Here is a 23,671-nt window from a genome sequence, read left to right as displayed (position 1 = left end):
ATGGCTAATTTCATGTGTGCAGAGCTTTGTAGTACTGGTTAACGGCACATCGATTTTAATGTTTGATCTCAAACCTCTCGTCATTCTATTTATTTATAAATTAAAATTGAGATACAATTATTGACCATATATTAACTTAGAAAAATAAATTGGCGGATGAATCAAATCTATTTTACATTTGCTAGTTGACTATAGTAAGAATAGTATTATTGTATAGACCCAAATTAAAGTTTAAAGTCATAAATAATAGAGCCTAAAGAGACCGACAAATAATTTAAGTGGTAAAGTAGTTTACGATGACGTGAATTTTTTTGTTATCTATCTATATATAATTGATTACGGCTGCTGGTTCAGAGGTGTACTTTGTGGGTTACCGGACTTGAAAAATTAGAGTTGTATAAGACCCAAAATTTATAAGTCTGAAGCCCAAATAATGTTGTGACGGACACTTGTCGCCTCTGCAGCGAACGACTTTCCACGTGGCAAAGCAGGAGAGATACCAACATATTTATATGTATATAGATTTAAATATTTAGATTTTATTATAAGTATTTCAAAATCATTTTTCATTCCCAAGTATCTTAAGAGATTTTCTTAAAATAAATTTTCTTAGTTTTAAAATACTAATAATGTAATTTATTTATATATTTAATTTAGACTTTTTTATTTTCACCTCAAATCCAATATATGAAAACAGAAGATCTAATACAACAATGCCAGCTTTCCACTAACACAAGAAGGTGTTTAATAATCCAAACAGAAAAAAATGTAACACAAATGAAATCAACAAGAAACTTTAGCTTTGTAACTAAGAGCAAGATTAACTAATAGCAATTATGACAAAAAATGTCTCCTAAATAGGGGTTAGAAGAACCGTCCCTTATTAGACACGTGTTTTAATCTTATTGGGAAGAGATTTCCAGAAGGCAAAAAAAAACCTCACCGAGTCGTCTTCACACGCAGTCCTCTCTTCCCAGTCTCGTTCACTTCACACGCAGGGCTCATCTTCCCCACCGACTCAGAAAAAACTCACCTCCTCGTCTCACTTGCGCTGCCTCCTCTTTCACCACCATGTAAAGTTTCTTCCATCTGATCGAAATTAGCTTTTTGAGTTATAAAAATTGAATTTTGATCTGACCCCAATCATTGATAGAATAATGTTTTTGTTATAATTATTGCTTGAAAATCAGAGGAATGAGGATTATATTTCCATACGTCTGCAAATCTGAATTACAGTGTTGATTCATAGACATGCACTACCATCTGACCTCTCCTTTTAAACATTTTCTTTGTTTTTGATTTTACCTTTTTTTCCTCTTAATGCAATCAATGATGAATAAAAGCGTATAATTCAGTGATTATTAAAACACTAGATCACCATCTTTCGGCTGAGATTGCAGTTTTTTAATCTTTAATGATTGATTTGAGTGTTGTGTTTATTGGTATATATAAATTGCCTATGGTATCTGATGTCCAAACTTTGAAAACTGTAGTTGGACATTTCGTTTTTCAGAGGCAGATAGTAAAAGAACAGGCCTTTGCGACACAGCTAGCTTATCCACATTAGAGTACATTGGGTGGGCAATGGCAAGGCAAAGATGCTTCCTTTTTGCACTCTAATGAGCATGGAAACAGAGAAGTTGGTAGGAATTGGGACACTAGTGGTCTTGAAGGCTCAGCTCTCAATATGGTTGAAGGTGACCGCAGCTCTAGGAACTGGCGGAAAAAGGTATCTATGAATTGCATGTGTCCTTTTTAGTTAAAAGGTATCACTTTTGGATAATGAAACATCTCTAATTGGTTAATGTGTACTCTTGTGTCCAAGCTTGAATTGGTAAGTGAGGTCATAGTTGGGAGTCTTGAGAGGGAGGAACGGTTGAAGGCACTCATATACTCTGTTTAAGTGTCTCTGTTTTAGGTTTGCCTCGTGTATTTGTTGTTTGTTTGTTGTTTGAATTTTCTGAAAACAAGCTCCTACTTTGTTATGAATTACTCTGTGTTTTTTTTTGCTGTCTACTTTGAACTTTGTTTGTTGTTGTTGGTTGTGTTCTGTTTGTACTTTCAATTGATGATATAAATGCGTTCTTGTTCTCATGTTGTTCTTGTCGTGCGTCATTATTTTCAGGTAAATAATTAGTGAAAGAGTGGAGCTCTCGCCGTAGCTCAGTCCAGGAAACTCGAGGTATGTATTTGCATTGATTAGTGATTAGGAACCCTTAAATAAGAAACTAGCATTGGAGCACAAAATCTAGGTGTCTCTTAACAAAAGTTCTTATCAACATTTAATTAGTAAAATAATCATTAAGATACTGTAATGGGTTTGTGGGTTAATCATGCTCTAAAGACCCATTAACATTGCTTCTGTCTACTTCTCAGATGAGTTTGGTCCTCTCTTCTTGCCAAAGCCAACAACGGCGGTGACGAAACGGCGGTTGTGTTGCAATCTCTTGTGGGCACGGCCACGAGGCTTCTTCTTCTTGTCCTGCTTAGCCACTTTCGGTGTCTGATCTCTCACCTTCCCGGCACGAGCCAATGAACCGTGAACCTTCCCCATGGTTGATCACAGATAAATCTTCTGGCTTCTCTGAAGGAGACGACGACGCTATGTTAATTTAGACTATTTTGAAGACTTTTTGAGAGATGGAGAGAGAAATAATAGAGAGGCGTAACATAAAATTTATTGATGGATGCAAGGAAATACACAATGGATACAAGTATGCAAAAGCAGTGATGGGTCTTTTATAAGCTACAAATCTTGTATTTTCTATATTAATTTTGTTTAAAAATATAAATGAAATCAGCTATATAAATTTTCTTTACTTCATTGGTACGTGGAATTGGACACGAACCAAGATAATGTAGGAAACTGGCAGTTGTTTAATGTGTAGAGGTTCATAGCATTTCCCAAAGATTTTTTCAACATAGTATATAAATATATTTAAATATTTAGATTTTATTATAAGTATTTCAAAATCATTTTTCATTCCCAAATATCTTAAGCGATTTTCTTAAAATAAATTTTCGTAGTTTTAAAATACTAGTAATGTAATTTATTTATATATTTAATTTAAACTATTTTGAAGACTTTTTGAGAGATGTCCTTTTTCTCACCTACAGTTTTTGGGTTAATAATCTTCATACCTATACGTCTCTATACTTTGGCTAGGATATGGTTTAAATATAACAAATCATATGCTATTCAGTTCATAGCTCTGTTACAAAATCCACAGTTATTGGTTGAAATATTAATGAACAAACGTTCCATCTTATAGTTAATCAACCCACATCATCAACTTTCACCGCGTTTTCTTCATTTTTGAAGTCGTTTGCCCATATCATTTACCATTAGTCAAATGGCTTAGACGATAGTATTATTCACCCTTGTTGAATCTTCTCTTTACTTCTTCGGTTTGTTTAACTAACACAAATGACTAAGGCAAGATATAAATATTTCATGCTCAGACTTATTCACGGTTAGGACCCTCTTTATCTTATTTAGAATTTCATTGTAACAACCCTTCATGATCAAAAAAAAAAAAAAAAAAAATCATTGGTTTCCTTTTGTTCTGAAATTTATTACAATACACAAAAGATCTGTATTCTGTACGTCTCCATAGCGATGAATACAGCAAGTCTCAAGGCTGAAGTTCAAAATCAAATATGGAATCCATAAAAGAAACGAATGATGAATAAATCCACTCAAAAATAACACTTGAGACCATCTTAAGACGGATGGTATATATCTTAGTTGTTGACAGTGGTGACATGTTTGAGAAGCATGTCCACAACATCTCTGGAAATCCTGGAAGCTTCGTTCTTCAACTGCTCGATCTTCTCATCAGTCTCTTGCTCAAGCCTCTTCACGTTTGCACCTGAATCCCCACTGGTCTGTTTTTATTCCAGCAGAAAAGTTTTCTCATCAATAACAAGTGTGTGTATATTAAAAAGAAAAAAGGAAAAAAAAAGAATTCAAATTTATAAATGTAATAAACTGACCTCTTCGAGCTTCCTCTGGAAAGAATGCTCAGTAGTGGTTTTGTGGTCAGCAATCTCGGTTTCAGCCTCTTGCTTGGCTTGCTTCAGCCTTGCCATTTTTGCTGAACAAAACCAAAAACATATATCACATTCTCAATGATAAGTGTCTCGAATATTGTTAACTAAACACACAATCAGATGCAAAGAAGTTAAGCGATTCTAGAGTTTCAGAGAGAATGTGAGAGTACAATACCGGTCCTAGCAGCATTGACAATTTGCTGAGCTTCCTGTTCAGCAGCAAGCAGTTGCTGGATCCCTCCATGATTACCAGTTGACTCCATGTTTTCTTGAAAACCTCAAAGATCTGTCCTTTTTGATTTCAAAATCAAACACGAAGATCCAAACTTTCAATAAAAAAAAAGTCAACGCCTTTGTATAAGCAAAGTACACGATCACATGAATCTAAAACAAGATCAAATTGTTCGAAGGAGTCATAGCAGAAACAAAATGAGATCTACGATCCCAGATTTTACAAAACTAGTTCAAATGTGAAACAATCCAACATGATGTTTAGAGGAATTGGACCATCTCGCAACACGGTGAATATATAAATGCAATCCCAAAATGTAAGGGGGGAGAGAGAGAAGGAGGAGACGTACCTGGTTTTGCGAGATTGGAGAGGCAGAGAGAGGATTTGATGAAGAAGTGTTTTAGATCGTGTTGAAATTCATATACATGGAAAGAGATTCAGATATGATTCGTTTAACATGGGCCTGATGAAACCCAATACACTCTTTCCATGTTAGGCTTGTTGATAACTTAATGGGCCTGTCAATACACTCTTCGATGATCGTTTTTCTTAATATAAAATCCCTTTTAATTAATTTTTATGTTCCAAACTACTAGTACTTAATGATAACGTACTAAAACTATTATTCATTAATCGTTAAAATTAATTATGTTTTTGTTTAAAATTTATTTAATTATTTATTATATATATAAATATTAAAAATTTGAAAATATAAAAATCGAATGTAATGGAAAAAATAGTTTTTTCATTTTTTTCTAATTTCATGAAAGCCTTCCTAAACGTGTAAGTAAACTTCATGAATGCAATTAACTTGTATGTATATCTAGCAATGTCTTCTTAAAATTTAGGAAGATGTTATACATATTTAAATATATTTTTATAATACATATTTAAAAATATTTTTATAAATTAACATATAACTCAAATTTATAAAGACTATATATATATATATATATATTTGATTATGAAGTTTTACCAATTTTTTCTTGTCATCTGTTTTCCAAAATTTTAAGAAGATGTTATAGTTATTCACAAATATATTTTTAAATTTTAAGAAGATGTTATAGATATACAAAAATATCTTTTTTAATATATGTATAATTTAAATTTAGTAAAAATATTCATAGATATACATTCATGAAAGTTTTCCTAAATTTTATGAAGATATTATAGATGTATTTATCAATATCTTCATAAATTTTAGGACTGTGTTATACATATTTTGAGTATTATTTTCCAAAATATGCATGTAACTCATATTCATGAAGTATCATGCATATTGAGAAAAGTTTTTCTAAACTCTTTTTGAAAAAATGTTTCCCAAAAAGAAAATTGAGAAACATAATTTTTTAAAAAATTCAAAAAACTTTCAAGGAGATAAAAGAAACCTTTTCACTTAAATATTTATTATTTTTATAAATTTGTAGAAAATGGATGGTTTTTTCATTTATTCCTTTAAGAAAGATAAATTAATCACTTTGGTCCTTGTGCGCTGCTTTGAAAATAAATACATGTTTTATGGCTATCTGAAGTCATTCTCTATATAGAACCAAAAGCATCTACAAAGTTTTTAATAATTTTCAAAAGTTAATATAGTAAAAAGAATAATAGTAATTTGCTTGAATATCTGAAATTTGAGAAATCTATCTGATAGTTTTTCAAAATTTCTCATTTGATAAACTATTAATTAGGTTGAGTTTTTCTTTTTGAGATATCCAATTAATTTTTAAGAAACTACAAAGTAACTCTTTCTTCCTAATTTAATACTTAATTTCTTTTTTTCTTCCACCTTTGTATTTTCTTCTTGTAACTCTACTAAACACCGTTGAGTTCTGTACAAACTCTTGTTTTTGTTTCTTCTTCTATTTGTTACTACTGTACTAACACCAATCGAACCCGCACTCTCAGCTATGTGCATCTAGTCATACCAATGGGATAAGATTGAGTTTATAGGTTGGCCTAGTTGAAATACAAAAACAAAAAAAAAGGTGTAAATAAACTACGTCATCTGCTTAGAGGAAAGTCTATGCATGTATGCTCATTACGAGGACACATATTTTTATTTGTTCATATTCATTATTTAACGTATAATGATTGGTGAATACTTCGTCACCGGTATCTAATCTACTTAAAGGTCTCCAGTCTTTGTTTTCTTTGCGAAATTTGAGTGCTTTTGCGTGTGTTCACAGAAAAAGAGATCAATTCTGTGGAAAATTGGATATTGAGTTGATGATATAAGTCCACGGTGGAGAACAAGAAGAAGTGAATCAAGTGAATTATTTCATCTTCAGACGATTAGAGTCACTAATTAAAGAATTAATAATGCAAATCCTATCCACCGGATTATCTTATAAAAACTTAAAGTTGAAAGTTTTGACGAATTATGGTTTAGTTTAATACTAAGTCTTCCTAAGGTATTATCATCAAGGAATTGGTTGACTCTGTCGGATGAAAGCGATTTATAGGGACTACTAAATAATTCGTCTATTCATTTAAAGTTATTTAAAGATCTAACAAAGAACAAACTTTTAGCATCACGTCCACGAGTCATTGGTGCTTTCTTTTCCAACGTATCGAAAACTCACCATTTTTTTGTATATTGCGGACTCGTAATTTCTTGATTTGTTATAGTTGTTTCTAAATTTTGAGTGGCTTACCACTTCAACGTGACAGACATAATACGTACAGGTGTAGGACACTGCACACTGAAGATTCAAAGCGTACATCATAGTATGGTACCACGATTTATTTTATACACTAGATCACTAAACACACATTACTTAATTTGTACATATGCCATTTACTATTACATATTTACATCAACCATTAGTTATTACATTACATATCATATGAGTCATAGTTAAAAATTATTGAAAATCCCAAACTTTTCGACAACTCAAGGTTAATGATAATCTTGAGTATACATTTTAAAACACTAATATAATCGTTTTATATGAGACTTGACAATTATCTGAAATATAGTTTATATATATCACTATCATTATTTCTATTAATTTTCTAATTGATCCAATAATCAGCCTATATGTTTTCAATCAACCGAGCATTGACATTAACTTATTAAACGATAGTACTCTGAATTTGCAATCTGACATTCCAAGTATCATTGAATTTATTTAGTTGATGAACGGATAAACTGCTTCGACATGAATATTATAACAAAGTTTCTCTTTCAAAACAAATAGGAATAGCAGGTACGATTGCGAATGCACCATTGACTTTTTAATACTACCGCGGATTATAACCAATATGGCACGATTTTCGGGTGCTTAATACAGCAGGGGAAATAACCATACCATTATTCTTGATGAGTATCACATACATATGTATTTTTTGTTGTTCATTTTTAACTGCAAATTTATTTTTAGACTCGGAATTATTTTTGTTGTTTAATCAATCCTACTATAGTATAGAGTTCAAGTAGACACATATTTTCCGTTCGGAAACTGAATTCATTTCATGCCAAATAGGTCAAACTAAAGAGGATTTTATACTGACATGTGTTAAGGTGAGTTGTTTCATTTTGAAGTTTAAAGAAAAACAAAATGCACATTCAAACAGATCACCTTAGTATAAAAGAAAACATATACATTCAATTTGAAGACGTTCAACCTGGCACATTGATTCCAAACTAATACAGTCAATCGTCCTAAAGCCATTCAGATCTCAATCCTAATACAAAGCACATGTTAAATTATTATTTTTAAGAGAACGAAAATTTAACGTGCGACCTTTTAGACCTTTACTAAGTAATCCAAGAGATTTAGCTATTAGGCCAATAATTCATTATTTCACGTTGTCTGTGTAATTAGACATGAAATGAACTTCAAACTTGGATATATACCCAGGACCGTTCCTGAGTAATTAAGCCCGCATGTGCTTCGGGACCGGTATAGTTAAATATATTTTAGGGCCAATTTGAGAAAAATTGGTTAGCTCAATTGGTTTTAACCAGTCGTTTGTTCAATTTGTTTGATAGATTCAATTCTTCCTCAATACCAATTTTACCAAATGTTATAATACTAAAAGGCCAAAAAACTTATTTGCACCTAGTCCCAAAAAAGTCAGGCGCTGCCCTGTATATACCCACGCTTTAACCCCGTATTACAGGTTGTAACTACATGTAAAAAGGCTTGAGACATAATCTTTGAAACTATAAAAGTCTTATTCGTTCATTTGTGCTACATACATCAACCTCAGTAAATTCCATGTAATTGTGTATGTACGAGATATACGGAATTGCTTATGGGCTTAAGAGCAAGGTAACGATCAAGAAGCTTTTGGTCAACTTTACGTCGACATAGAGGTGATTAATGACGGCGATAAGAGAGACAAATACACTTGAGACCTTTTTTACAGAGAATTCTAAGAGCATGATTATTGGGATGTTCTTAGGGTGGGGTTCTTAGCGGAATATAAGAACCCGTCTCTTAATTTTTAACTAAAAAAGCTAAGAACCGTTTCTTAAAACTCTTATTTAAGAACCGGTTCTTAGTTTTTTTAGTTAAAAGTTAAGAGCCAGGTTCTTATATTCCGTTAAGAACCCAGAACCCTCAAATAATCATGCTCTAATGAATATTTATTTATGCGCTGAGATAATGTTTTTTATATAAAAATAAAAAGAAATAATTGCCGCGCAATCAGGGGTGTTATTACTTATTAGTATTTATTTCTCCAGACTTTATATAAAGAACCCTAGTAAAGGTCATATACTCCATCCAGGTGACTCCATCCCTCTCACTCCCATTTCTCCTCAGGTTATTGTTTTCAAGAAGATCTTAATATTCGTGAGTATCGCATCCTCTGTATCTATCCATATCTCGTGTGATCTAATCTGTTTCACGGCATCACTAAATCATCCTAATATGCGCTTTGTTCAATATAGGTTTCGTAGTTGCACATTCTCTTTCTTTTTGTTTCCTAGATAATGCAAGAAAAAACACTGACACGTAATAATTTCAAATTTTGTCAGAGCTAAAAGGTATGGGAACAAACGATGCAACATGTTCAGGACCAATGAAAGCAACCTCCAATGGAGTCTTTCAAGGAGAGAATCCTCTTCATTACGCGTTGCCTCTTCTGATACTCCAGATCTGCATCGTTCTTTTTCTCACTCGTGTTCTTGCTTTTCTCTTCCGTCCTCTCCGGCAACCACGTGTCATCGCCGAGATAGTGGTAAGGTTTCCTTATTCGTTTCAGCTTATTTCCTTTTTAATCGATAAAAGTCAAACAGGTTACCAATTTGATCTATCATTAAGAACATTACTAAAACTGAAGGACTTTTGGCACATAAGTATTATTGTTAGCGAATCTACACCAATCATAAGCTTGAATTAGTCGTCCATAATATTTAATGACGTATATTCCGAGGAATTTTCATCAGAATATTAGTTTTCTTGATTTCTTCCATAAATTTAGCTGACACGTTAAGCTTTTGAGCGTATATATTAGGCCTGGATCGGGTATCGGCAATTTTAAGGTATCCGGATCCGGATCTTTATCCGGCGGATCCATAATTTTATTATCCTTATCCATAATTTTATCATCTTTATCCGGATCCGGGGTTCTCGGATATATCCAGGGTTTCAGATATCATTTTAAAAATTGTAATATCCGGCGAATATCCGGATCCGGATTTAGATCTTTGAAATAAATAAAAAATAATATTAATATTTATATTAAAAATAATTTTAAAATAAAAAAAATATATAATGTTTTAATTATTTCTATGTATCATATTACAAAATTTGCATAAAATTTATATATACAATTATAAAAATAAAACTATATTAAATAAAATTAATTCTTATATATATAGATACTACTATTTTTAAAATAGTTATTAATAAAACTTACGGATCCGGATATCTGGACTAAAAAAATAAGATATCCGGATCCGGCTTTGACGGATCCAACATTTTACTATCCGGATTCGGATTCGATCCCTCCGGATATCTAGATTTTTGGATCGGATCCGGATCAAATCTTGGATCGAATCCGGATCTCGGATAAAAGTCTCAGAACTAGTATATATATCACACACACATTATTAAATTTATAATATCCGTTTATTGCTTTTCTTTATTATTTTTTGGTGTAATTTTGCTTTTCTTTATACTTCCACACTTTCCCACTAACGTTGGAAGATATGCTTTCATAAACTTTCTGTAACTTTACTAAGATTGATTAAGTCATAAATGCGTACTTTCTTATGATTACCTTGGCAAAAAGTAGTACTACACAATCGTACGGTTTTTGAAAAAATATTTACAATTTGAAGTTTGTATTTTTTCATGCTGTGATTGGGATGTTAGGGTGGAATATTACTTGGGCCATCAGCTCTTGGGAAGAGCTCAAAGTTTCTCAGTACTGTTTTTCCAACAAAGAGCCTAACGGTGTTAGAAACACTTGCAAACCTAGGACTCCTCTTCTTCCTCTTCCTCGTTGGTCTCGAGCTTGATCCCAAATCCCTCAAGCGAACAGGAAAGAAAGCTCTCTCCATCGCTCTAGCCGGAATCACTCTCCCCTTCATCTTTGGCATCGGGACTTCGTTTGCTCTCCGTAGCTCCATCGCTGATGGTGTTAGCAAAGCTCCTTTCCTTGTCTTCATGGGCGTTGCTCTCTCCATCACAGCTTTTCCCGTTTTGGCTCGTATCCTCGCTGAGATCAAGCTTCTTACAACTGATATCGGAAAGATTGCTTTGTCCGCGGCTGCGGTTAATGACGTGGCAGCTTGGATCCTACTTGCTCTAGCGGTGGCTCTCTCCGGCGACGGGAGCTCTCCTTTAACATCTCTATGGGTGTTTCTTGCGGGTTGCGGTTTTGTCGTGTTCTGTATATTTGCCGTGCAGCCAGGGATGCAGTGGCTTGCAAAACGTTGTCCTGAAGGAGAACCGGTTAAAGAACATTACGTGTGCCTCACGTTAGGTGTTGTTCTTGCTGCTAGCTTCGTGACGGACCTTATTGGGATTCACGCGCTGTTCGGTGCGTTTGTGATCGGTGTTATCTTTCCTAAAGAAGGTCATTTCGCGAGTTCTTTGGTTGAGAAAGTTGAGGATCTCGTGTCAGGTCTTTTCTTGCCGCTTTACTTCGTCTCCAGTGGTTTGAAGACAGATGTGGCGACCATACAAGGAGCTCAGTCTTGGGGACTATTGGTTTTGGTTATCTTTAATGCTTGTTTTGGTAAGATTGTCGGCACGGTGGTGGTTTCTCTTTACTGCAAAGTTCCTCTTGACGAGTCATTAGCACTAGGTTTCTTGATGAACACGAAAGGTCTTGTTGAGCTCATTGTCCTCAACATTGGTAGAGACAGAGGGGTAAGTCCAAAGATTTCACTTATGAGTATATATCTACAATCAAATCTATAAATTAATAATGTTGAGATTGTAATCTCCTTTTGTCATATTTAATATTGATTGTTTTTACTGTGCATTTACCTGATTTTGATGCTTCTCGCAGGTTTTGAACGATCAAGTTTTTGCTATAATGGTTCTAATGGCTATAGTCACCACGTTCATGACGACTCCTCTAGTTTTAGCAGTTCATAAACCGGGAAAATCCTTAACCAAAGGGGAGTACAATAACCGAACGGTCGAGGACACAAACCAGTCTAACAAACCGCTTTGTCTTATGTTCTGTTTCCAGAGTATAATGAACATTCCCACGATAGTCAACCTCATAGAAGCATCACGAGGCACGAACCGTAAAGAAAGTCTATCAGTCTACGCCATGCATCTCATGGAGCTCTCGGAGAGATCATCAGCTATACTAATGGCACATAAGGTCAGAAGAAACGGTCTCCCTTTCTGGAACAAGGACAAAACCGGGAACTCTTCCGACATGGTGGTGGTCGCATTCGAGGCTTTCCAGAGACTCAGCCGTGTCTCAGTGCGTCCAATGACAGCAATCTCAGCTATGGCGACTATACATGAAGATATATGCCGAAGCGCTGAAAGCAAACGCACCGCCATGGTGATTCTTCCGTTTCATAAGCACGTTAGGCTTGACAGAACGTGGGAGACGACAAGGAACGACTACCGTTTGATTAACAAGAAGGTTATGGAGGAAGCTCCATGTTCTGTCGCGATTCTTGTTGATCGTGGCCTTGGTGGTGCGACACGAGTCGCGTCCAGTGATTTCACGTTAGTGATAACGGTTTTGTTTTTTGGAGGGAATGATGATCGCGAGGCGTTAGCGTTTGCGGTGCGGATGGCGGAACATCCTGGTATAAGCCTAACCGTGATTCGGTTTATTCCTAGTGAGGAGTTTAAACCGGAAAACGTGAAGCTGGAGATAACCGAAGATCAAGCCGGTTCATGTTCAGGGGAAACTAAGTTGACTGATATAGAAGCTATAACCGAACTTAAAGCAAAGGTTAAAGAACAAGAAAGCTCTCGTTCTGATTCAGACATCGAATCTAAGATCATTTACGAAGATAAAATCGTGAGATGCCACGATGAAATTTGCGAGGTTATAAAAGAATGTTCAAGAAGCAATCTTTTCTTGGTGGGGAAGTCACCGGAAGGTTCGGTGGCGTCGGGGTTAAACGTGGTAAGAAGCGACACGCCGGAGCTTGGGCCTGTCGGGAATTTATTAACTTCAAGTGAAATTGTTTCCACGTCCGCGTCGGTGTTGGTGGTGCAACAGTATGTAGCAAGTTGTGATTCTCCGGCTGTGGGAGTTCTGAAGAGGACCACGAAAGGAGTGTTGCCGGTTGAGGATTTCAAGAGTCCTTAGGGGATTGTCTTTGTGATTCCAAGATTCGAAAGGTCAAAAGAATTGGCTTGTATAATAACATCTGTTTCATATTGTAAGATATTAAATGTGAATGTATGATTTCTGTGTTAAAAAATACATATGATCTCTATATATATGGTAGTACGTAGCATTTGGATTAGATTAACAAAGTGGAAGTATAAATTACAAAGCCCATTATTAGTCAACGTTTTTAACATGATTGTTATTAGTCAATGTTTATAGTTAAAACATTTGAGGAATTAAATTCAGATGGATTTTTTTTTATTTGGTCATCAGTTCATGTGCCGATTCGATATCATTTGATGCTAAGTTTAATATTTATTTAGTCTCGTCTAGAAAAATATTGGCTGATGACGAGAGAAAATGAAATCATGAAAGGTCGTCATGTTAATACAATCTCGTTTACAATACATCATGATCCATATATCACACAACCTACAAAAATCTGAATTTTATCTTTCATGTGTTATTTTAAATTTTTTTAAATGTTAATTAACTGCATCTTTATATATTTATCAATCATCTTTATATGTATTTTACATACATAATATACCAGAAGGGCTGAAGTATATAACTTCTTTTAAGGAACTGGAAATCTCACATATGAACAAGGAGTGGAAGGCGAAATTCGTACCAGGAGGGGAAAGTTACTACAAAATCCAACACATTCCTAGTGTCATCACGTAAACTATTAGTATTCTATTTTCAGGTGAACCCACTATTGATTGTGTAATGGGATATAAGTCGTTTTTGTTGTGTTGATGTATAAAGTTTACATCTTGTCTGCGAGATATTCCGTTTATCTATTGCATGCTCATTCGCTGTAATGCTAAGTTTGAAATAAATTTTGTATGTGGAACCATATTTTTTAAGCACCCACAAGATGATCATTGAACATGATTTTATCATTTGGTTTAACGAAGGTCCAAGATATTGAAGGTCCATGCAAAGGTGGGCACAAATCAGATATTCGGAGTTTTGGAGGTATTCGTGATCCGATCCGTTTCGTCCGAATAATTAATTATTCGATTAGATTCGATTTGTAGCCATCTGGATATACGGTGTCCCGGATATCCGGAAAAGTTTAGATTTTTAACCAGATATCCGATTTGATCCGTAAAAATAAATAAATAAATTAAAAATAAATAAAAAATCTAAAATAATATAAAATAATAAAATTTTATTACAATAAAAAAAAATATTTACTTTTTGAATACTAATAACTAATTTAATAAATTTAGTAAATAAAAATATTGTAAAACTTATATAAAATATATTATTGGTATAACTTATATATATATATATATATATAATTCATTAAGTATATACTATTATTATAAAGAAGGGTTCTTTCACTCCTCCTTGCGCCACATGTGCGTCCACGTCAGAAAGTCATTGCACGAGAGGACGACACGTGTCCGCCGGGTGAAACTCACCGTTTCATCAATTTTTTTTTGACTAATCGTTTTCATCAACTTAGCGCCGACTTTTAGGGTTCATTCACATCTTTCGCCAATGGATTCCGACATGGTGGAGATCGCTCCTCCTGCGTTTGCTTGGTGTTCGAAAACTCTAGAAATCCACAAAGGTTGAATCTTTGTATCCTTTTGTGTAGTTTATGTATCCATTTTTGTTGACTCCATCAACATGAAGATCCAGAGTCGTACATGAGCAGTTTTTTATAAATCTTATCTCCAATTCGAAAAGGGTTTTCCGGCGATGAATGCTCTTCGGCCTTAAAAAGGTTTGTAAGTGTTCATGTGTTTCCGAAGAACGCTGTCTTATTTGACATTTTTGGTCGAACAGAGTTTGTATTTACTGTTGTTTCCAACTAACTAAGCTTTTTTTTTGGAATCGGATTTGCAGGCCCGCCATAAAAGTTGCCTTTTTCATTTGCTTTCTGCATATTTTTGTTGAATCTATTTGTTAGTTGAGATGCAGAAGCTTCTGATTTAATTTATTTGTTGGTGCGTTGAATGTCTGATTGAGATAACAAAATCGTCTTTACTTTTCCCTTTGCTATGAATTTGTGAGTGTGTGTGTGTTGAGATGCCTTTGATTTTGGTTTTGGCTTTATGTGTTTTGTATTGAAGAGGGGGCTGTGACACTTTGTCGGAGGGAGTATCTGTAAAATACAAGTCTAATCACAGAATATGGGTTGCAATCTTCAAACATCAACACTAAACACCCTACAAAACCCAGACTTGAATTTTGATCTTCTATTATGTTTTCTTCTTCGTGGATGATATGCTCACTGTTGATGATATGCTCAGTTGCAGTTTTCTTCTTCACAGACTATTATGTTTTCTTCTTCGTGGATGATATGCCCAACACTAAACACTAGCTTGGAAACTAACGACAGTTGCTGATATGCTCAGTTTAATTTCCTCAGTGATGGAATATCAGACACTTGATCTTCTATTATGCTCATTTTAAACATAACCACTCTTTGCTGTCTGTGTGTTGTGGCAAATGAAATAAGAGAGTATGTTTTGATATAGGGAGGTCTGGAAACTTATCCTCTTACGCCTTGATCCAGTTTGCAATCTATTTTCTTCATGGCCACAGCTCTTATCATGGTTGAGGCAAGGCTCAGCAGCTGCTCCTAAAACGATGAGGACTGTGGTGGCTCAAGCTGCAATTTTTCTTCTATGGCGTCAACGCAACAACGTTCTTTACAACCAGCAGTCAATAAAGGTCATAAGTTTGTTTAGAGTCATCAACCAGAAGTGCGTGACTGGCTTCCTGTTTTCTTTTTCTGTTGAGAGCACTGCTCTGTTTTGTACTGGCTTCCTGTTTTTTCTTTATTTTTACCATGGAGTTCAGTTAGATTAGGTTCTTACATTTGTAGTTTCATATTTCATTTTTCAATGATATTAACATATTTTAGCCAAAAAGAATAATAATACTATCAGATTTTACAACACAGTTTGCACATTATCTGAATGTGCTATTTATTTTCAGTTTCGTATGTTATATCGATTAGCAAATTTTCTAACGTAATGAAGGAGTCAACTTTAGTATACGAAAATAATACATGAGGAGATGAGGTAAGTGGAGCTGAAGCTTGTGAAGATCCCACTCATTGGTCTGTTGATCAAGCAGATCAGCCACCATAAGGTTTTTATTCTCGTAGGTGGGCGGGCCTATTGGAGTTATAGGGCACAGGGGAGAGAGCCACTTATCCGACCAAACCCGAATGTTCTCTCCATTCCCCACCAAGAAGCCAAGGCCCTTCTCCAGTACCGATTTTCCGGCTTGTATACTTGTCCAACCATGGGAGGAGCCAGTTTTATCTTTACTCTCCATGAAGGTGCAGTCAGAGAAGTATTTACCTTTTAGAACAAGGGCTAACAGCGAGATTGGATTATTGAGGATTCTCCAACCCAACTTTGCCAGTAGTGAATCATTGTAGTCCTCAATGTTCTTAAAGCCCAGCCCTCCCAAGTGCTTTGGTTGAGCCATAGTACTCCAAGCCATCCAAGCAATCTTTCTTTTCTCCGGTGCACTATCCCACCAGAAGCGCGTGAGAATAGACTGGATTCTCTTACAAAGGGAGATCAGAATCTTGAAGCTCGACATCGAGTAGGTGGGAAGGGACGTCAAGACTGATTGGAGCATCACATGCTTTCCTGCTCCCGATAGGAATCTAGTTGGCCACGACTGAGCTCTTTGTCTGATCTTATTTACCATTCCTGTGAAGACATCCCTTTTGCTTCTTCCAAACGTCTCCGGCAGCCCGAGATATTTACCCATACCTCCCTCTTGATCAATTCCAAGCACTGTCTTCACTCTCTCCTTGATGCTCTCCGGTGTTTTTGAAGAGAACGTGATCGTGGATTTTGTCAGGTTAATGCACTGGCCTGAGCTCCTCTCGTATCGTCTGAGAATGGATGTCAGCGCTCGACAATTCTTCTCATTCGTTTTACAGAAAATCATCGTATCATTTGCGAACAAAAGGTGGTTGATATGAGGGCTTTGCTGAGAGACTTGGAGTCCTAAAAGGCTGCCATTGACTTGAGCATTCTTGCATAGACCCGAGAGCACAAGAGATACGGGGAGAGGGGATCTCCTTGGCGAAGGCCTCTAGAGGGAAAGACCCTTCCGTATGTAGCTCCATTGATCAGAAAGGTGTAGGAGACGGTTTTGACACACTCCATTACCCAGTTTATCCAGCCCTCCCGAAAACCTAATTTCCTCAGAACTTTCTCCAAGAACCCCCATTCGATGCGATCGTACGCTTTGCTCATGTCGGTTTTTATGACCATGGAGCATCTCTTCTTTGCTTCCGAGATCTTCAGGTAATGAAGTGTTTCGTGAGTAATTAGAACGTTGTCCGAGATTGCTCTTCCAGGGACGAAAGCTGTCTGATGTTGCGAGATCAAACTCGGGAGAATTTTCTGCAGCCGTTTAGTGAGGAGCTTTGCTATTATCTTATACCGCACGTTACATAGGGCAATCGGGCGGTACTCTGCAGCTGACTTGGGCGCTGTAGACTTCAGAATCAGACATACATGTGTCTCATTAATTTGGGGGTTCAAAGAACCTGATGTGAAGAAAGTCCGAATATCTCGGTAAATATCTGAACTCAACAGACCCCAGAAAGTTTGATAGAAGCTTGCCGAGAAACCATCTGACCCCGGCGCTTTATCTGGGTGAATATCAAAGATCGCCGCCTTTACTTCTTCTTCATCTGGTAATCTGCATAGCTCGTCATTCATCTCCTCTGAAATCCCCGCTTGGATAGTTTCCTCCACTGTATGGTACTCCACGTTACCATTGGACGAGAAGAGGAGATGGTAGAAGTCCACGAAGACCTTTCCAATCTCTTCCTCTTCATAGACTGGAGCTCCTTCTGTATTCTCTAAGACTGTTATATTGTTTCTCACCTTCCTTCCTTTAGTTACATCATGGAAGAAAGCACTGTTTCTATCTCCTCCCTACAGCCATAAAATACGACTTCTTTGTCTCCAAAAGAGTTCTTCAGCCTTATACGCTTTGGCCAACGCCTCTGAAAGTTCTCTGATCTTCTCAGTATTCGGTACTGAGACAGTTAATTCTTCTTCCAGCTCCCTTTGTTTCTGAATCACCTCCTTCGCCTTGATCTCCTTTTGCTCCTTTGACCAGTTGATAATCTCTTGTCTGCATCTTGTAATTTTTGTTTCCACTCTTTCCACAGTTCCTCTCGACCAGGCTGCTTCAATGATCTTCCTTGCCTCATCATCCTCATTGAGTCTTCTGTCATATCTGAAGGGTCTTCTCTTTTTCTTCAACCGAGTATCCAGGTAAGTTACTAGCGGCCGGTGATCCGAACCCTCATAACGGAGGTAATTACAGTAACTTGAAGGAAAAAGATCCGCCCAAGCTACGTTTGCTAAAGTTCTATCTAGCCTTTCCTTGATGTCGTGGGTGTGTCTCTTGCCCCTCCACGATAGCTGGTTACCGGTGTGCTTTACATCCCAAAGTCCATTCAGTGAGACAAAGCTCCTGAAGGGGATGAAAGTTCCTTCACATCTCAATGGGCCTCCTGTTTTCTCTGAGTTGTCCAAGATGTCATTAAAATCCCCTGTTAGCGCCCATGATGAATCTCTTCCCTGGCCCATCAAGGAGATCTCTTCCCAAAACGCTGCTCTCCTCTCTTGTTGGGGGGTTCCGTAGATAAATGTGATGAAGAAGGGGTTGTTTTTGAAGACAATCCTTGTGTCAATGAAGTTTGGTGAGGAGCTTAGCACCGTGAGATTCACATCATTTTTCCACACGAGTGCTAGTCCTCCACTGACTCCCACAGTTGGGACTAGGAAGTGATGTTGGTATTCCGGGGTTTTAAGTTTCGAAAGTACAAAATCATCTTGATTCTTTGTTTCCATGAAGTACATAATATCCGGTGCTTGAACATTTCTCAGCTCCCGGATTCTTGGAACTGTCAAGTCACTTCCCAAACCTTGACAGTTCCAACTCAAAATGGCTAAGGAATTTGAGTTGGTGGATCTTGAAAATCCACACTACCTCTACTCGGTCCAGCTACATTCACCATCGATGGTGCATTGGCATCCTTACTAGAAGGTAAATCTTGGTCTTTACGTGTCTTTGTTACGTCAAGTTTCTTTCGAGCTGGTGGTCTGCCTTTAGTTGCTCGCTGTTTGACCATTCGGACTCCTTGGAGAGGGCTGCTTCTACCTCTAGTTTTGACTATACCTACCACTCTTCTAGTCGTCTTCTTCTTAGCTGGTTGTTGGACTTGCAGTACTTTCTTAGTCGCAGCCCTAGGGGGGTTCTTCTTTCTCGTAGAAGTCGAGGGTCCTAGGCGTAGGGAGGCCGGTGTTCTTTGAGTCTCTTGTTGCGTGGTCGGGTTCTGGTTAATTGGTAGCTGCTGTTCCTCCTGATCATAATGTATTTCAACATCTTGAAGTCTTGCTAGGAGGGAACTCGAGAGGCCTGTTGCTCTTTGGAGTTCCGCACTAGGGGGTTCAATACGCTCAAGGGCTGAGACTCTTTCAGTGGAGTGATTATCTCTTTCTTCTAGCCTTTCTAGAGCTGGGACTCTTTCATTAAAACGAATTTCTCGGTCATCAATTCTCTCCAAAGCTGAGACTCGTTCTCTTGGTTGACTGTTCACTTCCATGAGAGCCGGATCAGCCGGTAAAACCATTGCCTCTCTTGCTGGTCTAGGGGGAGGCGTTCTTGAGCTTTGTGACTTATGGCCCGTTGGGAGGGGGCATCGATCTTCTTTTCTTCGAACAGCTGGTGAGACATCTCTGTAGTTTTTCCTTAGTGCCTCCTGACTGCGTTGTGAAGGGAAGCTGTGATGAGAAGACAGATCACGCTCTTGTGATCTATCTCTTACCCTCCAACGTTCTTCATATGCTCTCCTGTCTTCTTTTCTTGGTGTAAAAGATCTTGTTCTGTCATTGTAAGGGCGACACCCTTGAGCTGGATCTTGTAGACGAGAATGTACTGATCTGTGATTGTACTCTTGGTGCTCCTTGGGGGCCATAGCTCTCTCTCTCTCGAGTACACAGAGACAGATTGTCTAGTGTCGTGTTTGTACCGATGCTCCTCTAGCTTCCTGAGAGTGTTTTGCTGACTTATGCCTTGTTTTATCTCCAAGTTTGCTGATTTATCCCTATTCAGAGGGCAAGTGTCCTTCTCGTGGCATAGCGAGTAGCAGATGAAGCAATGCTTCTCTAATTTCTCATATTCCAAGTCCACTGAGATAATTTCTCCTGAGGGAAGTTCAATAGGGAGGCGCATTTCCAACTTTCTTAGTCCATCAACGAGGACTCTGATTCTTCCTCGATCTACATCTTTGTCGGACATGAGTCCCAATTCTTTGGCAATTCCTTCCAGAGACCAGTAATGTAGAGGGATTCCATGGATTCTGATCCAAAATTCTATCATTCTTGGAAAGGAGTTTGAGACTACTGGCTCCCATCTTTGGAGAAGTATCATCCATCTTTTGTAGTGATAGGGTCCTTTGCGGAGAACTGCTTGCAGCGCTTCCTCTGATTTGAAGCGAATCTGGAAGAGTTCAGGGCCCAACTCTCTTCCCGTGAGTTCTCCTTCAGCACTCCAGTACTGGGTAAGCCAATCGACTACCCATTGTGTCTTCTGAACCGCTGGATTCGTCACTCTTCCTATCAGCGTGAGCTTGTTCTCCTCGATAAGTGCTGTGTTATCACGGGGCGGGATCCTTACTGGTCTTCGACGGTCCGCTCTGTCTGACTCTGCAGTCCATTTTCCTTTTTCAGATCTTGTGTATCTGTGAGCCATGCTCTCCTAACCTCTGAAGACGGGGAGGAGGTTCCTGGAGTCAACTTGACAAAATATCTTGAGGTCTTGAGATGATGGACGAGTAGTTTCACTATCCTCAACTAGGAGGTAAAGAAGATAAATCCTTAAAGAGCTTGTTGTTCCTGAGGTGTGTGGCTTCAGATTTGAGGAGAGGCGAGAAATTTGCTAGAAACCCTAATCGACAATCCTGCGCGAGGTGAGAAGGAGGGGATTCCACTTGGAACGGGGCAAAGAGGAGTAACAGCCATAACAGGATCTACTGTTCTACCGAAGAAAATCTTTTTCTGATGAGATTAGGTCATCGGAGCCGGTTGTGTGCGGCGGATTTCCTTTGCTTTTAACGGCAGGAGGGGTAGAGATTAGACGATCTTCACTGTAGCGAAGGTGAGAAAGTCATCCTCGGGGAACGTGCCTGAGAGCCTTTTTTTTTGCTAAATTTTTTCTCTTGTTAATCATGTTTTTTTTTTATTAAGAAGTTTTTTAAAAGCAATAAAAGTTACTACAAAAGGTTAGCATTTGTTTCTTATTGGGTTCTTAAATATTATGAAAAAAACCAATGGAAACATATGCAAATTGATTAAAAAATCATCCCTGTAAATTAAATGTTATATTTTTGAAAAACGTTATATAAAAAAATATTATTCATTGGTTTTAAATAAGTCGACACAACTGGTGTATAACATAACCTCATAAGATATAATCCATACAACATAAACTAATCAAACATACTTATAACTAAAAATAATAATAGTAATATTAAAAAAAAAACAAAACAAAAAAAAATAGTTTGCACAAATTTTTAATATATATTGTTAAGTAGAATAGTCATTCGTATATTAAAATGGAAAGCAATATATATAGATAAAAATCTTGAAAAGGGTGATTGTTTTACTAATTAACAATTGATATTAAAAATACAATGCAGCTATTTAGATCAAATTTTGAATAATAATTTAGTTTAATATAATAAATATTTAGTTGTAAACTATTTTCTGTACGCTTTTGTATTCTTTTGTATTATGTTATAAATATCTAAACATCAATCACAAAATTTCGGTGAGAATTTAACAGCTTATTAATTTATAGTCTTTTTTTCAAGTTCAACACATAATATATATTGAGTACGAAAAACATAAAAAACCCTAAGATTTGATCATTATATATTATTTATTTCAGTCAAATGCTTTATTGGGTTTTAAATATATATATAAAAATATATTATTTATTTTAGCTTATATTTTACTCTTAATTGGGTACTTATGCCGTGGTTATGGAAGTTATTATCATATAATAACTTATGAGGTGCATCTAATATTCAGAAATATTGTGTAATTATTGATTCAGATGTATAGATTAGGACACTCACACCTAAAAAGAATATGAACTCTGGGTTGTATGCATTAAAAATATTGTAAGCAAAGAGAATTCAACGAATTCTCATGCAACCATATCTTTCACCACCTGTGCATCGTTGATTGGTTTATATCAAATTTAAGCTGCCCAACATGTCAAGCTACGATATTTTAATATTATTGTTTTTGGTTTACATGACTAATAATTAACCGACCTAATAATAAATTTTACTCATAAATGTTTACTTAATCTATAATTACAAGTTCTTCTCTTTTCTCACGATACTATTTAGATTCATCCAACTACATAAAATTACCAAAAATGATGTGATGGCACCATAAAAGAAATACTTATCAAGACACCATGGTATATTTAGTCTCCAAATACAATAACATATACAAAATTTAACTAATGTGTATATTTTAAAATATGAAAATTTATATTGAATATTTACTCTAACTATTTTCATTATTTTCAAAATAGTATCCCGCCCGTAGGGCGGGCCGATCATAGTATGTATATATAGCATTGTTTCAAAAAGAAAAGTATATATAGCATATAATGAATCGGATCAGATATATGTTTCTAAAAATATTAATATTTGTGATTTGCTTCGTTTTCTACGGATATTGTATATATATTAGTATTTGCTTTGCTTCGTAGAGTTACGGACATCCAGATTTTCTGTTCAAATCGAAAATGATAACAAATCGAATCAAAATTTACGGATATTTTGCCTCGTCCTACATACATGTGCACATTAATGTGAACATCTATATAACTAAATATTCACTACAAGTGAGGATTCTAATTCTCTTGGAAACTGGAATATTCTTTTTTTTTTAATGTTTCCTTTCACCATCAACTAAATTCTAATGAAATGGTTTTCTTAATAATTTTTTTTGTTCAATTATTATCTAGATTTGATTTGATTTTTCATGCATTTAGAAATTATAATATGAAACCATTAATTCGACATCAGGACTGTATAAAATTCATATAACATGAAACCAAACAAATAATAATAGATTTTGGTTATCATCGAAAAAACCAAAAAATTCAAATATTTTAACCAAATAAACAAAATAAATATTAATTCAGGTAGTTATATTTTAGTAAATTAAAAACCAAAAAATGAACCTAAAACCGAACCGATATCAAGATTAAACAGACCTAGTGTATTTTATCTTAAGAAATAAATAAATTAATAATTTCATTCCGCGCAAGGTGTGAATTATTACCTAGTAGACTTAATGAATAAGAAGTTCTAATCCCGGAGACCAGTATATCTTTTATAAAATGAGTCCAAAATCATATTAAATTAATTTTCTTCAGGAAAGTAGAACTCTCCCAAAAGAAATCAAATTTGCGATCCCTTAATTTAATTTAGGTAATCCTAGAGTTTTAGACACTACGCTAATTCTTTGTAGCTTTAAAATTTAAGTTAGAACTGAAGTTGTTTTTCAT

At 36.0% G+C, this 23,671-nt stretch overlaps 3 protein-coding genes and 1 long non-coding RNA gene across 8 annotated transcripts; 2 read left to right on the top strand and 2 right to left on the bottom strand.

Annotated features, from left to right (window-relative positions):
* Positions 1-925: 925 nt before the first annotated feature.
* LOC106304340 lies at positions 926-2,119 on the top strand. The gene is made up of 3 exons (XR_001262712.1): positions 926-1,073; positions 1,494-1,729; positions 1,826-2,119. It is a non-coding gene; the product is annotated as an uncharacterized LOC106304340 (long non-coding RNA).
* A 76-nt stretch (positions 2,120-2,195) lies between these two features.
* LOC106304339 (40S ribosomal protein S30-like) lies at positions 2,196-2,812 on the bottom strand. The gene has a single exon (XM_013740747.1). It carries the CDS (start codon positions 2,552-2,554, stop codon positions 2,366-2,368), a length of 189 nt encoding a protein of 62 aa, XP_013596201.1. The 5' UTR covers positions 2,555-2,812; the 3' UTR covers positions 2,196-2,365.
* Positions 2,813-3,533: 721 nt separating this feature from the next.
* LOC106303787 (V-type proton ATPase subunit G2) lies at positions 3,534-4,694 on the bottom strand. 3 transcript variants are annotated; one of them, XM_013740107.1, is made up of 4 exons: positions 4,635-4,694; positions 4,229-4,339; positions 3,997-4,097; positions 3,534-3,888 (listed from the first exon to the last, which is right to left on the bottom strand). In XM_013740107.1, the coding sequence occupies exons 2-4, from the start codon at positions 4,314-4,316 to the stop codon at positions 3,745-3,747; spliced, it is 333 nt and encodes a 110-aa protein (XP_013595561.1). In that variant the 5' UTR covers positions 4,317-4,339; positions 4,635-4,694; the 3' UTR covers positions 3,534-3,744. The 3 variants fall into 3 exon arrangements, with proteins under 3 accessions (XP_013595561.1, XP_013595560.1, XP_013595562.1); XM_013740106.1 differs by having other exon boundaries at positions 4,229-4,344; positions 4,635-4,693; XM_013740108.1 differs by having other exon boundaries at positions 4,229-4,347; positions 4,637-4,693.
* A 4,309-nt stretch (positions 4,695-9,003) lies between these two features.
* Positions 9,004-13,178, top strand: LOC106303793 (cation/H(+) antiporter 17). Of its 3 annotated transcripts, none has more exons than XM_013740115.1 (4): positions 9,004-9,090; positions 9,276-9,478; positions 10,618-11,619; positions 11,762-13,178. In XM_013740115.1, the coding sequence occupies exons 2-4, from the start codon at positions 9,287-9,289 to the stop codon at positions 13,037-13,039; spliced, it is 2,472 nt and encodes an 823-aa protein (XP_013595569.1). In that variant the 5' UTR covers positions 9,004-9,090; positions 9,276-9,286; the 3' UTR covers positions 13,040-13,178. The 3 variants fall into 3 exon arrangements, with proteins under 3 accessions (XP_013595569.1, XP_013595571.1, XP_013595570.1); XM_013740117.1 differs by having other exon boundaries at positions 9,022-9,060; XM_013740116.1 differs by lacking the exon at positions 9,004-9,090 and adding an exon at positions 9,099-9,188.
* Positions 13,179-23,671: the final 10,493 nt, after the last annotated feature.

The sequence above is a fragment of the Brassica oleracea genome, chromosome C7, assembly GCF_000695525.1.
Source record: "Brassica oleracea var. oleracea cultivar TO1000 chromosome C7, BOL, whole genome shotgun sequence".
Classification (NCBI taxonomy): Eukaryota; Viridiplantae; Streptophyta; class Magnoliopsida; order Brassicales; family Brassicaceae; genus Brassica; species Brassica oleracea.
This window is presented reverse-complemented; position numbering and strand designations above follow the sequence as displayed.